This window comes from Trachurus japonicus, chromosome 13, assembly GCF_045865225.1.
Source record: "Trachurus japonicus isolate A0001 chromosome 13, Traja_1.0".
NCBI lineage: Eukaryota > Metazoa > Chordata > Actinopteri > Carangiformes > Carangidae > Trachurus > Trachurus japonicus.
Window position 1 is genome coordinate 36,045,388 of NC_140919.1, and position 27,012 is coordinate 36,072,399.

A 27,012-nucleotide genomic window follows, 5' to 3' on the forward strand; every position below is an offset into this window, starting at 1 on the left:
AGAACAATAGATTGAAAGAACAATAGCAGAATAGGCTCACTAGTACCGAACGACCTTAGTCTCCTAAGAAAATAAATACGTTGCTGTATTTTACAACAAATATAATCAATGTGTGCGCTCCATGATAGAGCAGCGTCCACATGGATGCCTAAATATTTGTAGGAAAACACTCGATGTTTGTGCTATTGATAGTAACAGGTGTAGGATATGAGTTCTCTGGAAGACCAAAAATTACTTATTTTGGTACTGACTTCAGCGGTACTGAAATCACCACATTTACATAAATAAATGTGTTACAATGAACCGATCAGTCTACAATAAATTTTATTTTGTTAACTCACTGAGTGCCACGCGCTCCTTTCCAAAGTTTTAGTCAAATGTACCGGCAATTTAGATCATTTTTGACGATTTTTGTAGAGCCACAGTGCCACCAACACATATTGTGGCTCATTTTAAAGGTGAAACTTTCTGCTTCAAATGGCCACAAACCGTTTGTTTCTACGTGCCTCCGTTCCTGAGAAAACTCAAGCTAAACATGGCTGGTTTTCACCAAAATCCCTGCTTTTTTTCTAGAAAAGGAGATACAGCGTCTTTTATGAAAGGTGCTCTGTTTGTGCCTGTCGCTCTTCTGACACTTGCATTTCTGGACACAGATGCACCGTGCTGTGTCACAGCCTCTCGCCGCAGAATGTGATGGTCTCTCGGCCAAAAGCAGGTCGGGAACTCCGGTCCCACCGGCGGTCGCGGTCCTTCTGTGGTACGGGTCGGTGGTGCCGGCCTGCTTTGGTTGAGAGACCATCACATTTTACCACGGGAGGACACGGTGTTGCTCGAGATGAAGACCGGGCGGGACTGTCGGCTGAGAGCTTCCTGTTTCGGCTCCGAGCTGCTGGAGCCTCGCGGGTGAGAGTGGAGCGGCTGCGCTGCATCCACATGCAGAACTCGGTTTGCAAAAGCCGAGTTATGATAAAAACTTCCAGATCGTGAGCTGTCATGAGTTTTTGATTGTCATTTATTTCAGTTCTGCTCATCGTAGAGTCCCCAAATTTACACATAAAGGTGTGTTAAAGCGTCTATTTTCATAATTACAAAAAAAGCAAAAAACGTAAAATTACATTTTTGACACTCAATGCATGGGAACGAAAAACGAGAAATTACGTGGTTGGCACTCAATGAGTTAAGCTACAATCTCTACTCTTATTTAACCACCTGATATTTTGATATCTACAGTATTTTGGTGCCATCAATGATGTGAGAGAGAGAGAGAGTGAGACAAAGAGAGCAAGAGGGTGCCTGTATAAAAAGGAGTGTATGTTTTTGTGTGTTTTAGGCCAAATCACAAAAGACTAATTAAATGAACACAGCAGCATTTTATTCAATATCAACTCACGTTCTTAGCCAGTTATTACAAATAACTCATCCATGTGAAACACAAGCTGTGTGTGGGGTCATTCCTATGTTTTTTTTTTCTCTGTTTTTTTTTGCATTTATTTTGAAAGGACAGCTGGAGAGAGATGGGAACGATGCAGAGAGAGCGCTGCTTCACCCCCAAATTACAATGGATGTGGAACGGCTCCGCCGCCGTCCGATACGTTTCTATTTTTTTAATTGTGTATATCGGACCACAGGACCATAATCGCTGTATAAACGAACTTAATAATAATTACCAATCCTCCAAATCATAGACCATAGCTTTAATCGACCTAATCGATTACGTCAGTTACGTAAATACGTTGACACGTGCAACATACCGTCGAGTTGTTTCCGATTATGTCGACATGGTACAACACACCGTTGGGTTGTGAACCATAGACTGTAACACGTGCAGCAGTAAAACACATGCTGTACCACAGCAGCACCACAGCGATGAACGAGCACCTGAAGCTGCAATATCGTTCCATTCATTCATCTCCGCATAGCGCTCTTTCGCCGTTATTGACACTCTCTCTCGCTCTCTCTCTCTCACTCACTCACTCTCTCACACACACACACAGAGCGAAGGGTGCGCGGTAATAATCCGAATTGTCGGAATAGCGGCATTAACATTATTTTTCAAACATTCCACTTTTCCGACATTGATTGATTATGTTGTTGTCAGACGTTTCCTTCTGATTTTTTTAATGTCATATTATGGGCAGTGGAGCATACAGGTGCGGATATCAGGAGGAGTCGGTTTTGCAAGTAAAAGAAAACCAAAAACTACTTTATTTCCTATAAATTAACAATTCTAAAATCATGGGAAAGGGGGGGTGGAATAAAGTTTAACTGTCTGACGAAAGTGGCTGTCTCTCAGTGGCGTCATCCAGGTGCTGAGCATCAGGCCCTAAACCCAGAGCCCAGACGCTCACAGCTGCAGCTTCTCCACAGCGCTGTCCGTGGTGCTGAAGGTGACAGGTTAATTTTACAAACAAACTGCAACATAGCTTGGCTATAGCGCTAGTGGTCCAGAGGCCTGTACTGCGAAGGAGGCTCAACATACCAAGGCTTTGTGCTCAAGATGCGGCTCAACAAACCCTCAAGTCCGCAATCAGAGCTAAACGGTACTGTGACGGTGGTTATCAACTTAATTAGTCAAGTCCGGTTCTCAGCTTTGTGCTCTGCGCGCGTTCACATAAAAGGGGGCGTTTGACGTCATATTATTCTACTTCCGCACGAAATTGATCCACAACGGGCTGATTTCAGCCAAGACGAGTGCAATTGTTTTAATGGAGAGAGTATGAGCGATATTTAAAAAAAGCATGATCACAGCCTGAAGCAACAGTGTTGCTGCAAATATGACGAGAGGAGGCTGCTTTTAATTTTTCTGACAGCTCTTGCGCTACTTTTAAATATGAAGCTTTATCCATATAAACTAGAGCAACATCAACTGTCATTTTAAATTGTGTTTTATATTGTTATATATTTCACTGATCGCAATTATAACGCGAGTGTGTGTTTTATTGGAAGCGAGGCTGAATAGGTTACAGTGAGGTTTTTTTTTAGGTGCTTCTGTAGCTACAAGCAAATCTCATAAACAAAGACCTTTTTAAATGTGAAAACAGCGGAGACTTATTCAAGATTTGCATTTGGGCAACACTGAAATATAACAGGCGACACATCGGAATTAATTTATTCACGGCCACATTAAGTGAAATTATTAACTTTACCGATTATCCATCTGATTATCTGTCCTGCTGCGAGCGGACAACTTCTATCAGTCGTGACTGACTGTACCTATATAAAAGTAAAATATAGGCTATAGTCTAATATATAATGAGCTCCTGACGCTCAGCTCAACGGGTGAGGAGGCGGAGACAACTCTCGGCGGAGACGCTCAGAGAGAAAGTCAACAGCAGCGATCAGCTGATCTCTCCCTCCGTACAAACGCTCCGTTCTGATCCAGCTCCACTGGACTTTCAAAGTAAAGGTGCCGCCAGCTGTAAATGAGTTAAAATAGTGAAACAGCGGCGCTTTTATAGCTGGTTTTATGATTAAACTCTGAACAAAACCTGGTCGGGACCAGGTTATGAGCTAAGCATAAGTTACCATGGTGATCTAGCCTCGTTAAAAGACAGCCACCTTCGCAGTACAGGAGAGGCTGGCTTTACACTCAACATACCTCGCTAACCCACTAAACTGGCTTCGCAGTACAGGCCTCAGGTTGTTTGGAGAGCTCTCCCTGGTGCTGATTGCCCACGGCGGATGCATTTCCTACACAACGATGCGTTGCAACCGGCTCTGGGTCAGCTTGGAAAGGCTCGAGGCGAAGGAGACTCATGGCTTATGTGTTTGCGTATATCTTCTCTTTTTGCCACCAGCTTTCCTGTTTGTGTACATTTTGTGGAGCAGTGAATGTTTCTGCTGCTCTGCTCATGTCGCTCTCTCCCTCTGGCGCCGAGCAAAACTTACTTTCCTGCCTGCCACTTCTTTCTGTAATTTTGATACACGTTTGTTTTTACCAGTTTCCATAAGCAAATGTTTATTATAGCAGCAAAAGGAAATGCGCAATAGTAACCACAGTTATGCATTAGGCCCACTAATTCAAGTCTGATGCCACTCTGCCACTCTTATAAACGGGAGGACTAAATTGTACACAAACAGGAAAGTCGGTTGCAAAAAGAAAATAAAGAGACAAACATAAAACTTTTTTTTTTTGTACTGCATAGGGTTCACGTCATAACGTCTGCATTTCGACCATTAAAACCTCCATATAGACCATAGTTCTGTTTGTTTATTATGTGAAGCTTAACAATATCACTCCCTCATCAAACCGGTGATAGGCATGCTGAAAAGATAAAAAAGAGCGAGAGATGCGCCTGAAAAAAAAAAAAAGATGACGTGTCAGAATAGCGATTCTAAAAAGTGTCGGAATACCGGCATGTATAGATAGAGGGATGTCGGAATAGCAGCATGTCTAAATAAAGACATGTCGGAATAGCGGGCGGACCCCGTCACAGATGTGTTGTAGAGCTATCTAATCTTTAGGGATGGGCAAAACAATTATTTTTGTAATCGATTAATCTAGCAAACAACAGAATTGCTTCCTTTTACAGTGAAATGGCCCTACATATCGGGGGTACTTGACTCTGCAGACGTCCACAAGTACTCGAGGCGGCAGTGTTGCCAACTCCTAGCCAACCAAAGCATCTCCCTCAATCAGCTGTCAGCACGAGCGGCGGCTGCAGCAGCCTCGCGCCCGTGTGAGCTCAAGCTGGCTTCAGCCACGCTCGAGCGGAGCAGGGGGGGTATTTCTTTTACTGTGTGGGAGATCTCCAACAACGGAGTCGGGGAGAGAGCAAGTGGGACAGATCTGCCCAGTCTCTGAGCAGTGCACGTTTCACAGACAAGCCGCAACACAGCGGGGTGTCGGAGTGGAGGTGCCGTTTTGGTCAGACGACGCATCAGTTTTTGTGTCGATGTAATCGATGACAACAACGTGTCACCCCAGCATCGGTTTACGGTCAGGAAAAAATCTGGCACAGGCATCTACCTTGCTTCAAGCCCTGTTTTTGCACCTTAGGAGATTGGCACGATTAAGGGCAATGAAAATACCTTTCTGGCTATGGCATCTACCTCACAGTCACATTTTCATATCATTGAACAAGAAGAATAAATGATAGGCAAAATGGTCTTGAATAACAACTTTATTCCTTCTCATGCTCAGATGAGTAGATTACATGAAAATAAAAATACAGACAATATCGTGAGTACTATTTCATGTCTTTGGGAGGGGCTCGACCCATGATAGCTTTCTTTGTGTTTCTCTCTGGTCTAAGCAGGATTATGTAACATTTGGGTCCAAATAGTGCCACCAAGAGGCCAAAACTGGAGGCCAGGATGGCAAATACCTCCACTGCATCTGCATATTTACCTGGGGAGTTGACATAAGCAGGAATAAAGGCCACCCAAACAGCACAGAAGATCAACATGCTGAAAGTGATGAATTTAGCCTCATTGAAGTTGTCTGGAAGATTCCTTGCCAGAAATGCTAACAGGAAACTAAGTATAGCCAGGAAGCCAATATAACCCAGTAACACTGCAAAACCAATTGTGGAGCCAACAACACACTCATAGACTATCATGTCATTGTGATATTGAGTGTTTTTATTCGGCATGGGTGAGGCAGAGACAATCCAACAAGTACAGATTGCTGCTTGAATGCATGTAAGCACCAGAACCGTGCCTCTCTGCTGCACAGCACCAAACCACTTCAGACTGGCTCCACCTCCTGGCTTGGAGGCCTTGAACACAGCCAGAACCACCATAGTTTTAACCAGGATGCACGAGACACAAAGAACAAAGCTGATGCCAAATGCTGCATGTCTCAGCTGACATGTCCACAGTCTGGGTCGACCAATGAACAGCAGTGAACACAGGAAACATAGTTTAAGTGAAACCAAAAGCAAGAAACTGAGTTCAGAATTGTTGGCACGTACCACGGGTGTGCTGCGATGATAGATGAAGATGCAAAGGATGACAGCACAGATCAATGTGCCCAGCAATGAGGCAGTTGTCAAGCAGATTCCTAGAGGCTCATGGTAGGAGAGGAACTCTGTTTTCTTGGGAACACAGTGGTCCCGCTGCAGGCTGGACCAGAAATACTCTGGACAACTGGTGCACTCCATGGAGTCTGTGAAAAAATGTTTGATTCTAATATTTATTTTGCATTTTCCCACTTTTTTCCACTGTTTCAACAAGCAGGAGTTGCTTTTGCAGCATCAGGGATATCATTGTCAATTATTTGAAATTAGACACAATTGCCAGACCAGCAACCTGGTCAACCTGCTCAACAACAGAAATCAATACAATCATACAATCTTTAATGGATACCAACCAGTGTCATTGCTGATCTTTCCTTCAGAACAAGGGATACAGTCAAAGCAACACACAGGTTGTCCTTTCTTCCTTGCCATACGGGTACCTGGGGGGCAGCTCTCACTGCAAATTGACTTGGGTGGCTGTGGTGGAACAACAGCAAATTTATTATCTACATCAAGTGATGCTTATATTGTGTGCATTTCTAAAACAAATGTAACAACGACAATAATAATGATAAAAACCTCTTTGGATTCAAAGTTCCAGAAGATTTTGTCCTCATCAAGTGTGAGCTCTTCACCTTTGAAGGGAGATTTTTTAACTTCACCCACACTTTGCACCTTTGTTCTTCCATCAGGGAGCCACTGCCAGTTCATGATATCATAGATTGGTAAGGCATCACCATTCTCATCAAATGACACTTGATCACCAAATGGTGTGGTGAAGTTGACCTTTTCCAAGTAATACATGAGCTGCAAATTGGAGAGACAGATTCAACAGGCTCATAAAATACTTTGTTCTTGGTTTGGTAAAAGTTTGATGTGCAAGGCTTAATGTATTAAGTTAATTTTGACTTCAAAAGAATTGTCTCAGAAGTATACGTTTTTAAAAATGCAAGTGTGTGCCCCCCTAACAACCATTCTTCTTTTATGAATAAAAACTGTCACTTAAGTGACAAAGTCCTCTAATGGCTGTAGTAGTTGAAAAAAAAAAAGGATGAAGTCAGGTTGTGTTATGGAACAACAGAGTCTCCACAGTGAGGAAGGTGAAAATGGACAGTTACACATGTCAAATCATGGTTATCTTAGCAGGGCTAAGCCCTCCCTGCATTATTCAATAAAGATGAGAAATATATTACCTAAATAACATACAAAGGATTGTTAAAAGTTTTGGTGAAACCTGCGTCAACAGCCCAAATTGAAGAAATCACAGGATATCTCTAAATGGGCTAATTCTATGTAGCTCGGGGGCATCAAATCTGCTGTTATTCATTTTCCAAGTGTAAATGAATGACAGGTATCCTGTCCCACCCTTGTCATTTGGTGATCATTCAGCAAATTCAGCCCACAGGCCGTTCAGTTCTGACCAATCAGCAGCGGTTTGATGCAGGGTAAATGATTGACAGATGTCATTTCACTCCGCTATGATGACCACTGTGTTCAGACCAATGACTAGAACCAAAGAGAAAGTTGAATGAATGAATGAACTTGAATGATGAGTGGTATTGCATCCGCATTTGGACTGCATAGCTTCATGATAGAGTTCTGATCTATCATCAAGCATAACATAGATAGTGTGTGTGTGTGTGTGTGTGTGTGTGTGTGTGAGAGAGAGTGAGAGAGAGAGATGGAGATAAAGTTTCGTTTGGACCAGTACCATTTTTGTGTGTACTTAATGTAAGGTGTAGAATGGCGCTCCTGCACCCAAATAGGCTTGCTGGATGGCATCCATAATCCAGTGGGAAAGGTGGGCTTTGGACAGTGGCTGACCCAGTCATTCTGGCTTAAAGCAGACAAACAACTGGTCAGTCTCTCAATGGGGTCTCTATGCTGATTATACATTCTGAGCACCCTAACTGGGCACACCAAAGAATGCCTGCACTCCCCATTCCTCTGTCTGGCTAGAGTAGAGAGACCAAAGTTCAAAACCCTGACTTGGCTGAGAGTCTGAGAAAACATTAGGGAGAAATGTGGGATTTCAGGCAGGAACAGGCACAGGACCTCAAGCGTCACCAGAGCCTGAAGCTCCCCCGCCCTCTTGGCCAAAGCCAATGCCAGTAGAAGGGTGGTCTTCAAGGATAGCCACTTCAGGTCTGCTGACTCCAAAGGCTCAAATGGAGTCCCTGTCAGGGCCCACATAACTACGTAGCTCTAAATCCCAGGGGGGAAGATATGGTCTACAGAGATGGCCGACATGCCTCCTAGCCCCCTTGAGGAATCGAGACACCAGGTTGGACATATCCCCAGGCAACTGTATATCCCCACTCAAGCTGCCTTAACTGCAACCACCATTTCACAGAGGGTGGAGGATGACTTCTCTGCACCTAAGAATTCCTGAAAGAACTGCAGAATTTTGGGGTAAGAGGTTCTGCTTGATGTTACCTGCACCATCTCACAAAAACCCTCTATCTGTGGTGCGTGAGCTTCTTGCGAAGTTTGGACAACAGACCGTGACAGTCCCATAACTAACAGCTTGGTCCTCTCAGTGGCCAGGCCCAAAGTTTGAGTGCCTCGGGAAAGGGATGAGGCAGAGCTCCACCAGGATGCACCAGGAGTTCCCACAGAGTCCTGTCCAACAGTGGTGGGATGTCTGAAAACTAAATCATATAGAGCCAGAATGGGGACACAAGGACAAGTCTCACTTCCTCCATTCTCACTCTCCACAGGACGGTTGGAAGAAGGCTGGGGAAAAGCATACAGCAGACTGCGTAGCCATGGATAGGCAATGGCGTCTGCCCTGAGGTTACAATTGTCTCTCCCTAGAGAGAAGAACAGGGGACAGTGGGTGGACTCCCAGGACACAGACAGGTTGACTGGCGCTCGCCTGGAATGGTCCCAGACAGCCCCAACCACTTGAGTCTCCACCCTCTTGGGTCTGGACTAGGGGTGTCAACATCTACACGTGTAAACGTGTACACGGATAACAAATCATAACCGTTCAAAAAATCAATAATCGTTTACACGTCTTTTTTCCCCCTCCTCCTTGTTCATTTCTCACCAATATTATTTTTAGGGGTGATAATGTTGCCTGAAAGCTTCAGATAATAATGGAACTGCGTGTCAATCCCTCCTCACTCTATCTCCGCGTAGTCTACCCGTCTCTCTCCAGTTGTCCTTTCAAAATAAAGGCTGAGAAAAAAAAAAGAGGAGAGAGAAAGACAACAGCAGCGGATCAGCGTGATCTCTCCCTCCGGTCAAACGCTCCGTTCTGATCCAGCTCCACTGGACTTTCAAAGTAAAGGTGACGCAGCTGTAAATGAGTTAAATAGTGAAACAGCGGCGCGTTTATAGACGATTTCATGATTAAACTCTGAACCTAGTCGGGATGAGGTTATGAGATAAGCATAAGTTTCCATGGTGATCTAGCCGGGTTAAAAGAGAGACACCTTTGTAGTACAGGAGAGCCTGGCTTTTCGCCGGGATTCCACTGGATGCGGAACGATTCCGAAACGGGTCCGCTACGGAACGGCTGCGTACTCCGACTCCGTCAACTCACACCGCTTCCGTCCGTGATGTTGATTGTTGCAGCTCCGCCGCACAGCGGGAACACGTTTATTTTGTATTTTGCCCACGATTTCCTGTCATACACGACCTGCTCTGTGCTGATTGATGCACCGTGCTCCGGCGTCCGGCAAAAATAGAAGCTCTGCGTATGTTTTGCGAGGGCTGCCGGATGCCGGTGCCGTTCTGGACCCACGACGCAGCGGACCTGTTGTCGGTGCACGCTCACACGGTGATTATAATTAATACGTAACAGCTCCGCCGCCGTACCGGAGCGGATCTGCAGCCGTTCCGCATCCAGTGGAATTTAGGCGTTAGACTCAACTTACCTCGCTAACACACTAAACTGGCGTCATCCCTCCATCTCCTTCTCTCTCTCTTCACGCTCTGCACCGGTGGTGACTGATTAATCCAGGTGTGCCTGACCATTGTTGTGAGGTCAGACACACCTGGACTAATCAGTTGGTCCAATAATTTAAGACAGGAAATAAAGGAGCTGGCTTATTTCAGGAAGTAGTGGAGCTGTGCATAAAGCCCATTAGCCCTCTAAATTGACAGAGCTCACAGACTCACTCCCCCTCCTCCAGCTGCCCTGGAGAAAGATCACTGTCTGAAATGTGAGCCCAAACCACATCCACCTCTTCATAATCCTCCTGCTCTCTACTCAAACCCACAATCTCTACCCTTGTATCACTCAGAAAAGTCCTGAATGGGGGGACTGTGGGGGCTGGGGGTTTCAAAGGACCACATATATGCTGGCCTCTTCATGCTTAAACAGTTTATCCAGCTAGCTCAACAATGAATATGCTCAGAAAAGACTCTTAGAATGAAAGGGTAGCATTACCTTTCACTGATGGACATAACTTGACTGTGAAACTGAAATACAAACAATACAAAAAATATCCATAAATATAGGCTGTTAAATATAGTATCATAAACAAAATATCATCAAAACTGAAACTGAGGTAAGTACAGATGACAACAAACAAAATGCAACAAATGTGGTGAAAAAGCGCAGCAAAACACTTCAAAATAGATGAAACAATATCAATGCATTATATACAAGCTACAAGGCTCACACCAGAAGCCGAGCAAATAAACTTGCCTCATATTCACAGGCAATTATTTGAATAATACAACAACAAGTTCTATTACCTTCATTTATCAAACTTGTAAAACAAAAACTATCGATATGGCCTTCTATAGCTTCAGTACCAGAACAATGTCCTTCCATACCATTCACAACATGAGATTAGCACTAGCCATGAAACGAAACTCAAGACTCCAACCACATTAACCCCTTGAGTCATTGGTGGCAGTATTACAGTGAAAAGGCAACAGATAGAGCTACATTTTAGCATATGGCACACAGATGCATGACAACGCCAAAGCAGTGGTGTAGTGGTCACTGGACATAGGATCCTTCCAGTCTTTTTTTTTTTCAAACAACAACAGACAACAGAAAGATCATAACTCCACCAATCCTTCTGAGAAAACAGCCATCCCAAAAGGCAACTTTACACTCTCTCTTACACAAGTGGCAAAGATTGTCACCTCATCTACACAGTCACAGGTCAACCTGCTCTTGTGCAATCAAGATAATCAGTGATAGTGTGGCACACAGGTGCTCTGATACCATGATCGGCCACCTCACAGATGGGTTGTCTTAAAAAGTTATCCATGTCACCTGACCCCCGTGGGTCCCCATACATACGTGTGTAATATCTAACTGGGTGGAGAGATAGTCTCAATAAGTAGAAAACATCAGATATAACTGTAGGAGACTGCTGTTTCTTGTGGTCTTGAGTGTTCCATACCCTTATGTCTTCAAACCACAATGCCTCTGGATAGAAGCTCTTACTTAAAAAAAAAAAAGGATTAATTTTACCCAAATCTTTTGCTACACCTTACCTTACTTTGTGTCACACCTAAGCAAACCCTTGACACGACATCAGAAAAAAGAAAACAATTTTTTTTCACAGTTTATCTACATAATTCTATAAATGCTATTAGATTACAGGGGCACATCACCTTTGTTGTGCCAAAATGTGATCTCCAGTATGCGTTGAGTAAATTGATATCTCACCTGCCAGTGCTCCAGTGTTTGTAAAGTGGCACAGCTGTTCCCACTGAAAGGCCCTGTACCTGGCTCACAGTGCAGCATGTCATCAAGAGCATATGCCAGAGCATACACAGCCTTGTAAATATTATACTCTGGCCTGAGTTGTGAGACATCCAAGAAGTCAGTCTCCACACTCTCGAGCTCTTCCTGCCCAGTGCATAATGCTCCCCCCACTTCCACCCAGCCTGCTGGAGGTGGTGCAAATCTACAATTAAAAGTATATTCCCAAAACTGCATCACCTGAAATGCATTAAAAATTACACATTAAAACAAGTTACAACAATAAGTTATTCTTGTAATTCAAAAATATTATAAGATAAAGACTCACCATGCTATTTTCATAGCCATTGTTGTGATGTTGTTCAGGATTAACTCTCAACAGGAAGTCCCTGAGCCCTGTTATATGCCCACGGCGGATAGCAATGCCCAGTGTGCCTCCTAAGTACGGCATGAAAGCAGGAGTGTGGAGTCCATCAACTAATGTCCAAGCTTCACTGGCAATCCATTGCAGGTCTGTAACATTCCTCTTCACCACCTGTGTATCGTATTACAGCAGCCTTTTAAGACTTTTGTGAAACAATTTTAGTCTACATTGTGCAATAAATTACACACCATTAATTCATTTAAACCTGGTTATCTTAAGCAGCAGCAGCAGCTTTACTGAAAGAAGCTAAACTTAACTTTAATACGTATATGACATGTTAGTTTAATATAAGATTAGTAAATGTAGAGCATAGGTCCACGGAAAAGTATAAATAGGAGGATGAATCTTTCATGTGTTTATGACAGGTAAAAAAAACAACAACAACAACAACAAATAAACATTTTCCAAACGAGAGTTCTCACAAATTCCAAATGAGTCTACTATTCTTAATGAACCAAATCTGGTAAATTAAAAATCCACATATTGGAAATGATATGAATAAATAGTTTCAGAGAAAGATAAAAAGATTGGATAGTCAAGCTTTGGATTTATAAATATAAATGCCTTTTCATCCTCCAACCTCTTCCATCAGTTGAATCATGTGCATCTGATGTGCAAACACAATGACCACACGAGCTGTTGATTTTGTTATCACATCAACAATCCTCTTGTATTCATTTGGATCACTGCCCCAGGGCAAAATCTCTGTGTAGGCCAGACAACCTCCACCAGATGGACCCAGGTCAGATTGGAAGGATTGGGCAGCATGAAGTCCATAATCATCATCACTAACCAGCAGACCAGCCCATGTCCAACCAAAGCGTTTCAGAATCTGAATCATAGCACGAACCTGAGTGAATGCAGACAATATCAGGTTATAGCCTAGAATTTCTTTTAATTGTTGCTCCACTATACATAAAGTGTCATTAATGATGGAGAAAGTAAATAATATGTGTTTGACAGGAGATGATTATTTTCAAGTACTAGGGACATATATGCAGCCCTCATTTTGCTAGTGGTGTTTCACCTGGAAAGCATCACTTGGGATTGTCCTAAAGAAGGATGGAAACCTTCGCCGATCACTCAGACAGGAGCATGTGGCAAAATAACTCACCTACAATGAAGCACATATAAGGCAGGCATATTGTGCTCATCTTGTGCAAGTTAGAAGACATAGTCAAAATATTTTAATTAATTTGAACATTTATATTAATGAAAATGTCATAGACAATTAAAGAAAAGAGACTTACAATAGGGAGTTTGAATAAGCCCAGAACATTGGACGTGGCAATAGAAAATGTTGAGAAGGGATCACCCACAATCCCCAGAACTGGAGGGGTCCCTAAACAGTTATCCTGAGGCAGAAACTGCTCCTCTCGACCACTGGTCAATGATAATGCAGCACTGAATCCAATACCAAGTGTGGCGCAGTTGTCATACAGACTGTATCCCAGAGTCACATTAGGGAGCAGAGTAGAGTTGTTGTTTATCTCATCAATAGCAAAAGCCATGGTCATGGCATGCCTGAACCCTGGGGGGTCAAAGCTAATACACAAAATACCACTCTTAAGAATTAAAATCTTATAAAATATCAAGAATAACATCTTATGTGTGTCAGACTTACCCTTGGCAGCTGGGCTGATGTGGCTCTGACGTGAATGTCAGTTCAGGAAAGACAGAACTATAGTGAACTTCAAACAGCCCACCCAGAATTACATTTCCAGCCTTGTGAATCCCATTAAGATTAAATTGTCTCCATAATTTACAAGATGGAGAAAGAAAGAAAGACTCAGAGTAGAAAAAAGAAGTAGAAATGAAGATGCGAGAGACACACAAAAGCAAATGTCTTACAAGTAAGGCCCTCATAACTGCCCTTCTTCTTTCACCCCTGTATCTACTCTTCATGCACAGGTTACCTAATTTTATATGCAGGGCTATATGTCATCCTCTTTCGTCATTGTGTAATTAAGGCATGGGCAGAAGTGGGGGATGGGCTTAATACACATTTCCAAAAAACTTGACAAATCAACATTGCACTAACAATTGGTTTAAATGTTGTAGCTGACTGGTTGTATACTTTTTATGTCCCATAGCTCTATACTTGGAGTAATTTCTGTCTCTACCCAATATAAATCTTTTGAAGATGTGTTATGATTTGTTTGCTTCATAGCTCAGACCTAAAGAAATGTTGTTTGTCAATTACAGTGAAACTGAAAATGAAAACAAGGCCAAGGACAAGGTCATAACAGATAGAGAGTAACAGACTAAGCAATTAGCCATAGCAATTCAATGAAAAGGAACAAAAAGAAAACTCCTTTTTGAATACGAGTTTAAATTCTTATTCAGTAAAGGCCTACATGCGTTACACATTTGTTATTGGGTGGTGTTAAGGAATTAAAGGGATATTCTGGCATAAATGTAACCCATGGTATAATGCACCGTTAGAACGAGTAGAACAAACCCTTGAGAGGTGAAGTTGGCCGACTGTAAACTTATCGAGTTCAGCACAGACAACCAGATAGCACAATACTACTGTGTCTTTGTAGCCAAGAGGAAACAGCGATAAAAAAAAGCTACTCATAGTCACAAATAATGCTCAGAGCAGCACCATAGGGTTCCAGCACATAATATAAGGCATCAAACAATTCCTAGCTTTGCCTGGTTTGTATTGAAAATAGACAAAAACCGAACTCATCCACTCTCCTCCAGCCACTTCCTGCTAATGCGGAAGCCCTAACAAGTGAATTAAAGCTGCTTTGCAGCAGTGGTCGGGCCAGGCAGTTTTGGACAAATTTAGGCAATTCTGAGTAACAAGAGACAAAATGGACAAGAGGAACATTGGCATTACAATGTCCATTTTGTCTTAGCCGAGGCTTGAACTCACAACCTCTGACACTAAGAACCAGCTCCTAACTCGGCTGGAAGTGAGACGTGTGTAGCTTCACAAATGGACTCAGGCAGTCACCAGCCAGGCAGCAGTTGTGAACCCAGAATGAAAAAAATGTTGTTATTAAGACAAAAATCTAATAATACATAAATTGCATCTTGACAGCATGGAAACGTTGGTGACTCAAGTTTGGACTGTATGAAAATGCAGTGTAGCAAATTTGGTGACAATTGAGCAAAAGTTGTGGGACCGGTTTTACTGTTTTGGGGAAAAAAACGGAGTGATAGACTTTATTTGTACTGAGTTTAAGTGTACAAAGGTTTCTGCAGTATTGGGGCTACATTTTGGTGAAAGTTGCTAAACTGTAGCACGTATGGTTGGTTTGGTAGGAATTTTTAAAAGTTTTTAAATTTAAATGTTTATTGTGGCCTTCCCACGAGAAATATTGACATGTCCTTGGACTTACGTAAATCTGGCATGGGACTGGAGTTTGTGTAAAGTTTGGTGATTTTTCATGTGTGGGAAGTAGGATTTCCTAGGAAAAAGAAAAAGAAGAATACTAGGGAAAACAGTAGGTTCCCGGCAGCTTACGCTGCCTGGCCCCTTATTACCAAATGTACAGTATAGTATAGGTCCCAAAATGCATGCACACTTTACTGAGTGTGAGCAACTCAGCTACATTCATTCCTTGTCAACACTCACTAATTGTTGTAAGAAACAGATAGGAACACTGATGCATTCAGTAATCGACTTGTCAGGGCTTTCCCACAACTAGCAAGCAGCTGGAGGAGAGTGGGTGAGTTTTGTTTTTTATCTCTTTTCAATATAAACCAGGCAAAGCTAACAAGTGTTTGATGCCTCAAATTATACGCTTGGACCCGATTTGTTCTGTTGACGAAGTATGGTGCTGTTCTGAGCATTATTTGTGGCTATGAGTGGCTTTTTTGATTGTGGTTGGCTCTTAGCTACAAAGACAGCAGTATTTTGCTGTCTGTGCTGAAGTTGCTCAAACTTGGGAAGTTGGCGGTCTGCAATCTCTCATGGGGTTGTACTCCTCGGTCTCACAGTGCATTAGACAATGGGTTACATTTATGCCGGAATATCCCTTTAAGACTATTCTCTGCTATTTTATGGAACACATAGGTAGAGGAAGGAACTATAGTGAATCTACGGAGGGAGCTAGATGACAACCATCAGCAAACACATGTAACATTCCATATCGTTTTTTATTACACATGGCACCTTAAAGCAAATCTAATTATACATTTGTCTAAATGTTAACAAATGGTTGCCATGGTTCCATTTTAAATATGTCTTTTACGGTTACAGTCATAGGTTAATGAAATGGCTCACAGTACAGTGTAGGAACAGGGACCAGTTGTTTCACTGACTTCTCAGTCAAGCTGAATCTCTTCAAATGTGAAATGCTCCAGGTGCCAATTAAAAAAATGCATTCTGTATATCACTGAACATAAAATATTGTGGTTGTTAATCCAAGCTTTCATCTTATTTGTTGACTTTGATTTATTAACAACTTGCTGTTCAGTGTCCTGAAGTAGTGTAAAAACTCTCAGTAACTGAATGACAAAAAATATTTGAACTGAGGTCATTCCTGTCATTATGACAGGGAAATTACGTACTGTAAGATGCTGAAAGCAATTCATTGTTATTTAATAGAGTTTTTTTTATGATTTAGGGGTCCCTCGACCCATGATGGCTTTCTTGGTGTTTCTCTCTGGTCTCAGCAGGATTATGTAACATTTGGGACCAAACAGCGCCACCAAGAGGCCAAAACTAGAGGCCAGGATGGCAAATACCTCCACTGCATCTGCATATTTGCCTGGAGAGTTGACATAAGCAGGAATAAAGGCCACCCACACAGCACAGAAGATCAGCATGCTGAAAGTGATGAATTTGGCCTCATTGAAGTTGTCTGGAAGATTTCTTGCCAAGAAAGCTAGCAGGAAGCTAAGGATAGCCAGTAAACCAATATAACCAAGTAACACTGCAAAACCAAATGTGGACCCGATTATACACTCATAAACTATTTTGTCATTGTGATATTGTGTGTTTTTATGAGGCACTGGTGAGGCAGAGACAAGCCAGGCAGTACAGATTGCCGCTTGAACAGAAGTAAGAACCAGTACTGTCCCTCTCTGCTGCACAGCACCAAACCACTTCAGACTGGCTCCACCTCCTGGCTTGGAGGCCTTGAACACAGCCAGAACCACCATAGTTTTAACCAGGATGCACGAGACACAGAGAACAAAGCTGATGCCAAATGCTGCATGTCTCAGCTGACATGTCCACAGTCTGGGTCGACCAATGAACAGCAGTGAACACAGGAAACATAGTTTAAGTGAGACCAAGAGCAGGAAACTGAGTTCAGAATTGTTGGCACGCACCATGGGTGTGCTGCGATGATAGATGAAGATTCCCAGGACAACTGCACAGATCAATGTGCCCAACAATGAAGCGGTTGTCAAACAGATTCCCAGAGGCTCATGGTAGGAGAGGAACTCTGTTTTCTTTGGAACACAGTGGTCACGCTGGGGACTGGACCAGAAATCTTCTGGACAACTGGTGCACTCCATGGAGTCTGTGGAGATAGGGATGACTCACTTTATTCAGCAATTTCCTTATTTAATTTTTTTTTACCTTTTGATGACAATTTTTGGTTCTCATGATAATTGTTACTGTCTAAACAGGTGTAATCATCCTGAAAGACTCCTGAATGCAATGTGATATTCCATGATATGACCATGAATACATTAAACTGATACTAACTTGTTTCGTTGCTGAACATGCCCTCCGAACAAGGCACACAGTCAAAACAGCACTCAGGTTCCCCCTTCTTTCTGGCCATGCGGGTACCTGGAGGACAGCTCTCACTGCACACTGACTGGGGAGGCTGAAGGGATTGTGGAAGTTATATTGTAATAGTCATTGTACACTATTTGTTGCTGGTATTTTGTCATGCAATACCAATTTAGGAACAAATATAAATGGGAGCAACCTGTTTGGAGTAAAAGTTCCAGAAGATTCTTTCTTCATGAAGTGTGAGCTCTTCACCTTTAAATTGAGACTTCTGAACAACTCCCACATTGTGAACTTTAGTTCTTCCATCAGGGAGCCACTGCCAGTTCATGATATCATATATTGGTAAGGCATCTCCATTCTCATCAAATGACACTTGATCACCAAACGGTGTGGTGAAGTTGACCTTTTTCAAGTAATACATTAGCTGCAATCGGGTGAGATTAATTAAAAATAACTGTGAAATGAGAAACTAATGTATCATTTGTGTTTGCTTGTGTAATTTTACATGTTTTGTGTGGTAGATTTCCTAGATTTAGTATACTATTGATCAAATGTATTGCACTTAAAAATGAAAATCTAATCAACCACCCGTTGTCTTTGCAAACAATTTTGTCTTGCAACTTCTAAGATATGAGTTATGGTCTTCTACTCAAGATTATACACCTTTATTTTGGTCTACTAATACCTGTCTTCTTTCCACAATATCTATTCCTAGAATGTTTTCACTGGTGGAGCAGTTTACAGAGACTCAAAAAGTTGAGTGTAAATTGGTTTCTCACCTGCCAGGGTTCCAGAGTTTGCAAAGTGGCACAGCCGTTCCCACTAAAAGGCCCTCTCCCTGGCTCACAGCGCACCATGTCATCAAGAGCATATGCCAGGGCGTACACTGCCTTGTAAATGTTGTACTCTGGCCTAAGGTTGGACACATCCAAAAACTCAGTCTTCACATTCTCTAAATCTTCATCTCCTGTGCATAATGTTCCTCCAGCTTCTATCCAGTCTGTTGGAGCAGGAGCAAATCTACACTGAAATGTGTACTCCCAAAACTGCCTCACCTGCAAAATATCGGAAGTCTTAGAAGAAATTACAATATTGTATTATTTGAAATAATACATCCGATTGTAAGATTATAATCTCACCATGCTTTTTCCATCATTATTGCTGTCATGAAGGTCAGGATGCGTTCTTAAAAGAAAATCCCTGAGTCCTGGTATTTCTCCTCGACGGATGGCAATACCCAGTGTTCCACCCAGGTACGGCATGAGGCGAGGAGTCTGCAGAACAACAGCTGCTGTCCAGGCTTCACTGGCCATCCACTGCAGGCCTGTCACATTCTGCCTCACCACCTTAACATGGCATTTCATAACCAGTTTACATATATTTCATAGATATACACATATATTTCAGAATTTACTTTGTAGCACTGAAAACTATTTAATATAAAACTGAAATCAAAGTTTTCTACACTGATGGTGCATGATAAACAAGCACAAAGAGAGACTGACAAATGGGTACCTCTTCCATCAGTTGGATCATATGTATCTGATGTGCAAACACAATGACCACACGTGCTGTGGATTTTCTCATCACATCCACAATCCTCCTTAGTTCAGCTGGGTTGTCACCCCAGGGTAAAATCTCTGTGTAGGCCAGACATCCTCCACCAGAGGGACCCAGATCAGAGTGGAAAGATCGAGCAGCATGTAGTCCATAATCATCATCACTGATCAGCAGACCTGCCCAAGTCCAGCCAAAGCGTTTCAGTATCTGAATCATGGCACGCACCTACATGAATACAGAGAGGACAGATTGGTGGGATTGGGTAGGAACAATCTCATCTACTCATATCTACCTGTTACAGTGAAATCACAATGAATCAAGTAATTGTTTCCAGTGTGTAATTAAAGGCATGTAGTTGCATCAATAATGTACAAAACAAATATGGTATGGTTGCTTCCAAGACAAAAGACTTGTTTCACTGGAGGTAATTTTTGAATACAGTACAGCATTTTCACATGATATCAGAATAGACTTTCACCTGAAAAGCATCACTTGGTATTGTTCTAAAGAAGGATGGAAACCTTTGTCGATCACTCAGACAGGAACATGTGGCAAAATAGCTCACCTGTGAGGAAACATACAATATGCACACACTTTTGCTTCTCATGCAAGTCAGTAGAACCATCCAAAAGATTTAACCTATTTTAATAATTCATAATTTTAAAATCTAAAGTAAAAAGGTCACTGCTTACCAAATGAATTCTTGTTGGAGAAGCTCGAGCTGAGATGCAATGTACACATCCTACCACTTTAATATATGAAATTCAGTTAGATAAGCATAGCTAAGGCTGAAAAGAGTAAACTTACAATGGGCAATCTGAATAAACCTAGCACATCAGAGGTGGCAATAGAAAACGTTGAGAAGGAATCACCGACGATCCCCAGGACTGGAGGGGTCCCCAAACAGGTCTCCTTAAGCAGAAACTGCTCCTCTCGACCACTGGCCATTGATAATGCAGCACTGAATCCAATTACAAGTGTGGCACAGTTATCATAAAGACTGTATCCCAGAGTCACGTTAGGGAGCAAGTTGAGATTTTTGTTGATTTCATCAATAGCAAAGGCCATGGTCATGGCATGTCTGAAACCTGGAGGGTCAAACCTAGTACATAATATGCCATTATTAACCACTGAAGAGTATTGTTCTCCAAATAAGATTATTATGCTCCAGGAGAGAAAGACTTACCCTTGGCAGCTGAGCTGATTTGGCTCCGAAGTGAATGTCAGCTCAGGAAAAATAGAGGTATAGTGTACTTCAAACAATCCACCCAGTATCACATCACCAGGCTTGTGCATCCCATTAAGATAAAACTGTCTCCTTAATTTACAAGTTGAGAAAAATGAGGAGGACTCACACATGAAAAAACAGGAAGAGAACAACATTAACATCAGGTAGACATACATGAAAGAAAATGTGTCTGAGTTTATTGCCATGTCTACCCTCCCGCCTGCATGCCTTTCTTATCATCATGTCGGTTACTTAGTTTTATATGCAGGGTAAGGTCATGTCCATCAGTTATTTTCATCATACTCTCACACCGCCCATCAGGGCATGGGCAGCCATTTGGGGGGATGGCAAATGCATGTCAAAATATCAGTAGGCTACAGAGTAGAAACAGAAAATCATGATGCCATCATTCAGATTATGTACTGTGTTTTTGGTATAACACTGTAATGCTTTAAGTCCTAATGTTTTGCCATTTGGTCCTCTTTAGAGTTCCTGTGTCAAAAACAAAAAAAAATCATGTTGAATTAAATGACTATGATCATGTATTTTGTATCATATTTACATAAAGGAGAAAATTAATAAGTTATGTGAAATAAAATAACAAAAAAACAGACAAACAAAAAAACTGCAATGGGAACAGTTTTATCAATGCTGTGAGTGTATCTTGTAACATACTAACTTCCTCTCCAGATATATTTTTATACTATTTAAGAATATTCTACCATGATTAATATTTTTGTTTGACGTGGTTTTCCCACATAAACACACTTCAGTCAGACAACTCATGATTAAAAGTGTTTATTGCAGCTTCATTATACATTTGAGTTTGGTGTCAAGGCTCCGACTTCATCACTCCCTGATAATAGGATTTCATTAAAGTATATGGGAGTGATGAGCGACTATCTTAACCCGGAGCCTACAGGTGGATGCTGGGGTGGTGGGGCAGAAAATAGGGGGCGATGAGTAAGTCACCCATCTTAAATAGACCGCCAAATTGAAAGGGTGTGTATGATGTCATGAGAGTGACGCAGCGCAGCTCGAGTTGGCTGCCTGAACTAGCTCGCAGGCTTCACTCCATTTAAGCTAACCTTAAAGGAGAATTCCGGTCATTTTTGACCCCTAAATCGTTGTCCTGATGGTCACCCAGTGTTGGGGGGAGCAAAAAACGCGACTAAAATTGATGCAGGCAAACCGGAGTTACACCATGACTAGGCAAGGCAAGGCAAGGCAATTTTATTTGTATAGCCCGTTTTTTGCAAACAGTTTGTCTCAAAGGGCTTTACATGGCATCATAGCAACATCATCTGCCCTTAGACCCTCACATCAACTGAGGAAAAACTCCATGGAAACCCTTTTAACAGGGAAAAACCGGAGAAACCTCAGGGTGAGCAACAGGACGGGCAGACGTGCAATAGATGTTGTTACAGACAATGTAGTTTAGTAGTAGTTTAGTAACAGTTTATAGTTAACAACAAAAATAAACGGTCAGAGATATTATGGACATTACCACTGCACTGCTCGACCATTTATTTTTGTAAAGAAATCATCACAACAAGGAAAAAGTGTTTGTTTCTGTGGCAGGGAGACTAGTCATGTCTTTCCAGGATGTTCCAGAGTTCGGCTATCTGAGGTAAGTGATTACATGCAAAAACACAAAGTTTATACTGTTTATACTCAGTACAACCGTACAGTTTATGAGTTCAGTGGTATGTCATAAGGATTCGAGTCATGTACCATAAATATTTGATTGTTTTTTGAGTGTTTGTTGTGGTTGAAAAAATTGCCCTCATACTTTAGCGTTATCGCTAGCACCGTCTAGCCATGGTGTAACTCCGGTTTGCCTGCATCAATTTTAGTCACATTTTTTGCGCCCCCCAACACTGGGTGACCATCAGGACAACGATTTAGGGGTCAAAAATGACCGGAATTCTCCTTTAATCGCAGCATGGACCATAGCTGATCCAAAATGAGACAGTCTCTGGCCTATTAAAAATAAATCTCCTTGTCTCTTTTTAGAAGTATTTGCTTGTTTTGCAGTTATTTATGCACATGATCCGTTTGATCCCAAAAAGGATCAGTGAGCAGCCACCGTTTCCTTTGTGATTGCGTCCATCTGTCCGTTCGGAGTGGGGGGGTTTCGCAATGGAGGGTTTTCCCCAATAGCCTTTTCGGAATAGCGGGGTCTTTAGAAAAAATAAAAAACCCTGCTATTATGATGAATGGAAGTCTATTTTCAGAAAGGCGGGGTTTCGGAAAGGCGGGCTGTAACCGCTCACAGGAGTTATTACAATGTTTCAATTTCGTGACTTCTGCCGCCAGACATGTATTTTTTTTTTTTTATGACTGAATGCAGTAGAAAAGTTTAGGTCCAAAAATGCATGCACGCTTAGCTGACTGTGACCAACTCAACTACGTTCATTTCCCTGTCAACACTCACTAATTGTTGTTAGAAACAAATAGGGAAGACAGATAAGAACACTAATGCATTCGGTAATCAACTTGTCAGGGCTTTCCCACAACTAGCAAGCAGCTGGAGAAGAGTGGGTGAGTTTTGTTTTCGTCTCTTTTCAATATAAACCAGGCAAAGCTAACAAGTGTTTGATGCCTCAAATTATGTGCTGGGGCCCTATTTGTACTGTTGACGAAGTATGGTGCTGTTCTGAGCATTATTTGTGGCTATGAGTGGCTTTTTTGATTGTGGTTGGCTCTTAGCTACAAAGACAGCAGTATTTTGCTGTCTGTGCTGAAGTTGCTCAAACTCGAGAAGTTGGCAGTCGGCAATCTCTCGAGGGGTTGTTCTACTCGGTCTCAGTGCATTAGCTATTTTAGGGAACACATAGGTAGAGGAACTATCCTGGTAAATCTACAGAGGGAGCTATGATTATATACATCAGCAAACACATGTGCTGTCCAGTAACTTTCCATATAATTTTTACTACACATGGCACCTCAAAGCAAATCTAATCATACGTTTGTCTAAATGTTAACAAAGGGTTGCCATGGTTCCATTTTTGTTCTGTCTTTGCTAAATGTTGTTCGCCTTAACGTGTATTTTGCTGTACAGAGAGCTAAACACTCTCCTGACCAAACTTCAAAGAACAGGCCCCTGTGTTGACTTGAGTTGTTTAATCAGGAAAAGTGTAAAACTGTTGACAAAATAAGAAATAACAAATTACAATGTTGCATCAATATAACAAATATTGTCAGAAACATACTTATTCATATACATACACAACTAGAAATATTACAGAAAACATGTGAAACTTACAGACAATGCCTTTAGAAACTGTGAAGGCGTGGATGACAATATGGCTGCAGCCGTGTGCTCCTGGAAAACTCTTGTCGAAGAAAAAATGGCTAGGAGGAAGTGATGCGAAAAGGAGTGACCTCTCTTCCTGTCTTCCTGAGGTTAACAAAATAAAATACACCCAACTAGCCTACTAGGGTACAATAATAACAAATCTAATACCATCACAATTTTAAATATGTCTTTTAAGGTTACAGTCATAGGTTAATGAAATGGCTCACAGTACAACAGTGTAGGAACAGGGAACAGTTGTTTCACTGACTTCTCAGTCAAGCTGAATCTCTTCAAATGTGAAATGCTCCAGGTGTCAGAAATTTAAAAAAAAAAAAAAAAAAAAAGCATACTGTATATCACTGAACATGAAATATTGTGGTTGTTAATCCAAGGTTTCATCTTATTTGTTGACTTTGATTTATTAACAATTTGCTGTTCAGTGTCCTGAAGCAGTGTAAAAACTCTCTGAATGATAAAAAATATTTGAAAACTGAGGTCATTCTGTCACAGGAAAATTACTTACTGTGACATTTGTGTCACTTGTTTGTATTTTTATTTTATTTTATTGTAACTGTTTTTATATTTTTTGTGATTGCTTGTGCTTTTTTGCTGTTTTTAACCTATGTAAAGCACTTTGATGGAAAGAGCTCTATTAATAAATTTATTATTTATTAAATTGATTGTCTCATGAGAAGATGACATTTAAAATAAATGCTGAAAGCAATTAATTGTTATTTAAAGCAGAAGTAAGCGATCCGGCCATTTTGGCTAACTTCTTGTCAGCCGATGGAGTTAGCAGTCCCCGCCCTCGTCATGGATCTATTGGTCCTCGTCCCTACGTCACCACATTCACGCGCATCCCTTGGCTGCACACACAGCCCTTCATGCCGTTCTCTCTCCTCATTGGATAAAGGTTGTAGGATACAAGGAAGTATACAAGAAGTTTTCTCCTCGGCTTACAGCAGAGCAGAGTGACTGACAGACCCGTGTTTTGGACCAAACACTCTATATAAGTGATTCCCGTCGGAAGATATAACTATTTAAGACTTATATTAACACAAACATTCTGCTTACTTCTGCTTTAATAGAGTTGTTTTTTTTATGATTTAGGGGTCCGTCGACCCATGATGGCTTTCTTGGTGTTTCTCTCTGGTCTCAGCAGGATTATGTAACATTTGGGACCAAACAGCGCCACCAAGAGGCCAAAACTAGAGGCCAGGATGGCAAATACCTCCACTACATCTGCATATTTGCCTGGAGAGTTGACATAAGCGGGAATAAAGGCCACCCACACAGCACAGAAGATCAGCATGCTGAAAGTGATGAATTTGGCCTCATTGAAGTTGTCTGGAAGATTTCTTGCCAAGAAAGCTAGCAGGAAGCTAAGGATAGCCAGTAAACCAATATAACCAAGTAACACTGCAAAACCAAATGTGGACCCGATTATACACTCATAAACTATCTTGTCATTGTGATATTGTGTGTTTTTATGAGGCACTGGTGAGGCAGAGACAAGCCAGGCAGTACAGGTTGCCGCTTGAACAGAAGTAAGAACCAGTACTGTCCCTCTCTGCTGCACAGCACCAAACCACTTCAGACTGGCTCCACCTCCTGGCTTAGAGGCCTTGAACACAGCCAGAACCACCATGGTTTTAACCAGGATGCACGAGACACACAGAACAAAACTGATGCCAAATGCTGCATGTCTCAGCTGACATGTCCACAGTCTGGGTCGACCAATGAACAGCAGTGAACAAAGGAAACATAGTTTAAGTGAGACCAAGAGCAGGAAACTGAGTTCAGAATTGTTGGCACGCACCATGGGTGTGGTGCGATGATAGATGAAGATGCCCAGGACAACAGCACAGATCAATGTGCCCAGCAATGAAGCGGTTGTCAAACAGATTCCCAGAGGCTCATGGTAGGAGAGGAACTCTGTTTTCTTGGGAACACAGTGGTCACGCTGAGGACTGGACCAGAAATCTTCTGGACAACTGGTACACTCCATGGAGTCTGTGGAGATAGGGATGACTCACTTTTTCAGCAATTTCCTTATTTAAATTTGTTTTACCTTTTGATGACAATTTTCAGTTCTCATGATAATTGTTACTGTCTAAACAGGTGTAATCATCCTGAAAGACTCCTGAATGCAATGTGATATTCCATGATATAACCATGATTATAAAACGGAAAGGTAATCCGGCAATCTGATTGGTTATTAGCCGTGGTATAATGAGCATATACCATGGCTACTATTCTAAAGCCTTACCACAGCATAGGCTATCACTCCGCGTCAGGCACGTATGACTGGTATGAATGGAAGTTGTTGTCATGTATCCATGACAACGGACTATTTCAGTCCGTAGCCAAAGACAGTTGATGTTTTTACAATGTTAAAAAAATTGACTAAAGTAGTTGAATTCACATGTTTACAGTTAACTTTCACCTCCGGGGACGGTTAACAACGGTAAAGGGGACTGAGCAGTGACTTTCACCTGAAAAAAAGCAGACTAACTTGGAGCTAACATCTGGAGAGGTGGGACTATTTGTTTTCACAGTGAGACTATTTTATTGGATAATATGTATTTCGGGTTGAATAAAACTACAGGAAATTGATTGTGTATTCCTCTTTCATATTGTTGTTATTGGTAACCGTACATATCACTCCAGTCGGTGGTATATGCTCATCATACCACTCTAAGGGGCGTTGTTCGGGCCAAACGCCCTTAGAGTGGTATAATGAGCATATACCACGGCCTGTCGTGATATATTGCTTAAATATATTAAACTGATACTAACTTGTTTCGTTGCTGAACATGCCCTCCGAACAAGGCACACAGTCAAAACAGCACTCTGGTTCCCCCTTCTTTCTGGCCATGCGGGTACCTGGAGGACAGCTCTCACTGCACACTGACCGGGGAGGCTGAAGGGATTGTGGAAGTTATATTGTAATAGTCATTGTACACTATTTGTTGCTGGTATTTTGTCATGCAATACCAATTTAGGAACAAATATAAATGGGAACAACCTGTTTGGAGTAAAAGTTCCAGAAGATTCTTTCTTCATGAAGTGTGACCTCTTCACCTTTAAATTGAGACTTCTGAACAACTCCCACATTGTGAACTTTAGTTCTTCCATCAGGGAGCCACTGCCAG

At 41.9% G+C, this 27,012-nt stretch overlaps 3 protein-coding genes across 3 annotated transcripts; all 3 read right to left on the reverse strand.

The window, feature by feature from the left end:
- Nucleotides 1-5,189: 5,189 nt before the first annotated feature.
- LOC146976460 (extracellular calcium-sensing receptor-like) lies at nucleotides 5,190-12,902 on the reverse strand. Its single transcript, XM_085796702.1, has 6 exons — nucleotides 12,642-12,902; nucleotides 11,966-12,172; nucleotides 11,602-11,877; nucleotides 6,540-6,767; nucleotides 6,314-6,437; nucleotides 5,190-6,109 (listed from the first exon to the last, which is right to left on the reverse strand). Exons 1-6 carry the CDS (start codon nucleotides 12,900-12,902, stop codon nucleotides 5,190-5,192), a joined length of 2,016 nt encoding a protein of 671 aa, XP_085652828.1.
- Nucleotides 12,903-16,633: 3,731 nt separating this feature from the next.
- Nucleotides 16,634-20,680, reverse strand: LOC146976461 (extracellular calcium-sensing receptor-like). Its single transcript, XM_085796296.1, has 9 exons — nucleotides 20,515-20,680; nucleotides 20,136-20,430; nucleotides 19,807-19,893; nucleotides 19,284-19,553; nucleotides 18,908-19,114; nucleotides 18,548-18,823; nucleotides 17,965-18,192; nucleotides 17,736-17,859; nucleotides 16,634-17,547 (listed from the first exon to the last, which is right to left on the reverse strand). The coding sequence occupies exons 1-9, from the start codon at nucleotides 20,622-20,624 to the stop codon at nucleotides 16,634-16,636; spliced, it is 2,511 nt and encodes an 836-aa protein (XP_085652422.1). The 5' UTR covers nucleotides 20,625-20,680.
- A 4,276-nt stretch (nucleotides 20,681-24,956) lies between these two features.
- Nucleotides 24,957-25,868, reverse strand: LOC146976462 (vomeronasal type-2 receptor 26-like). The gene has a single exon (XM_085796294.1). The coding sequence runs from the start codon at nucleotides 25,863-25,865 to the stop codon at nucleotides 24,957-24,959; it is 909 nt and encodes a 302-aa protein (XP_085652420.1). The 5' UTR covers nucleotides 25,866-25,868.
- Between the last annotated feature and the right edge of the window lie 1,144 nt (nucleotides 25,869-27,012).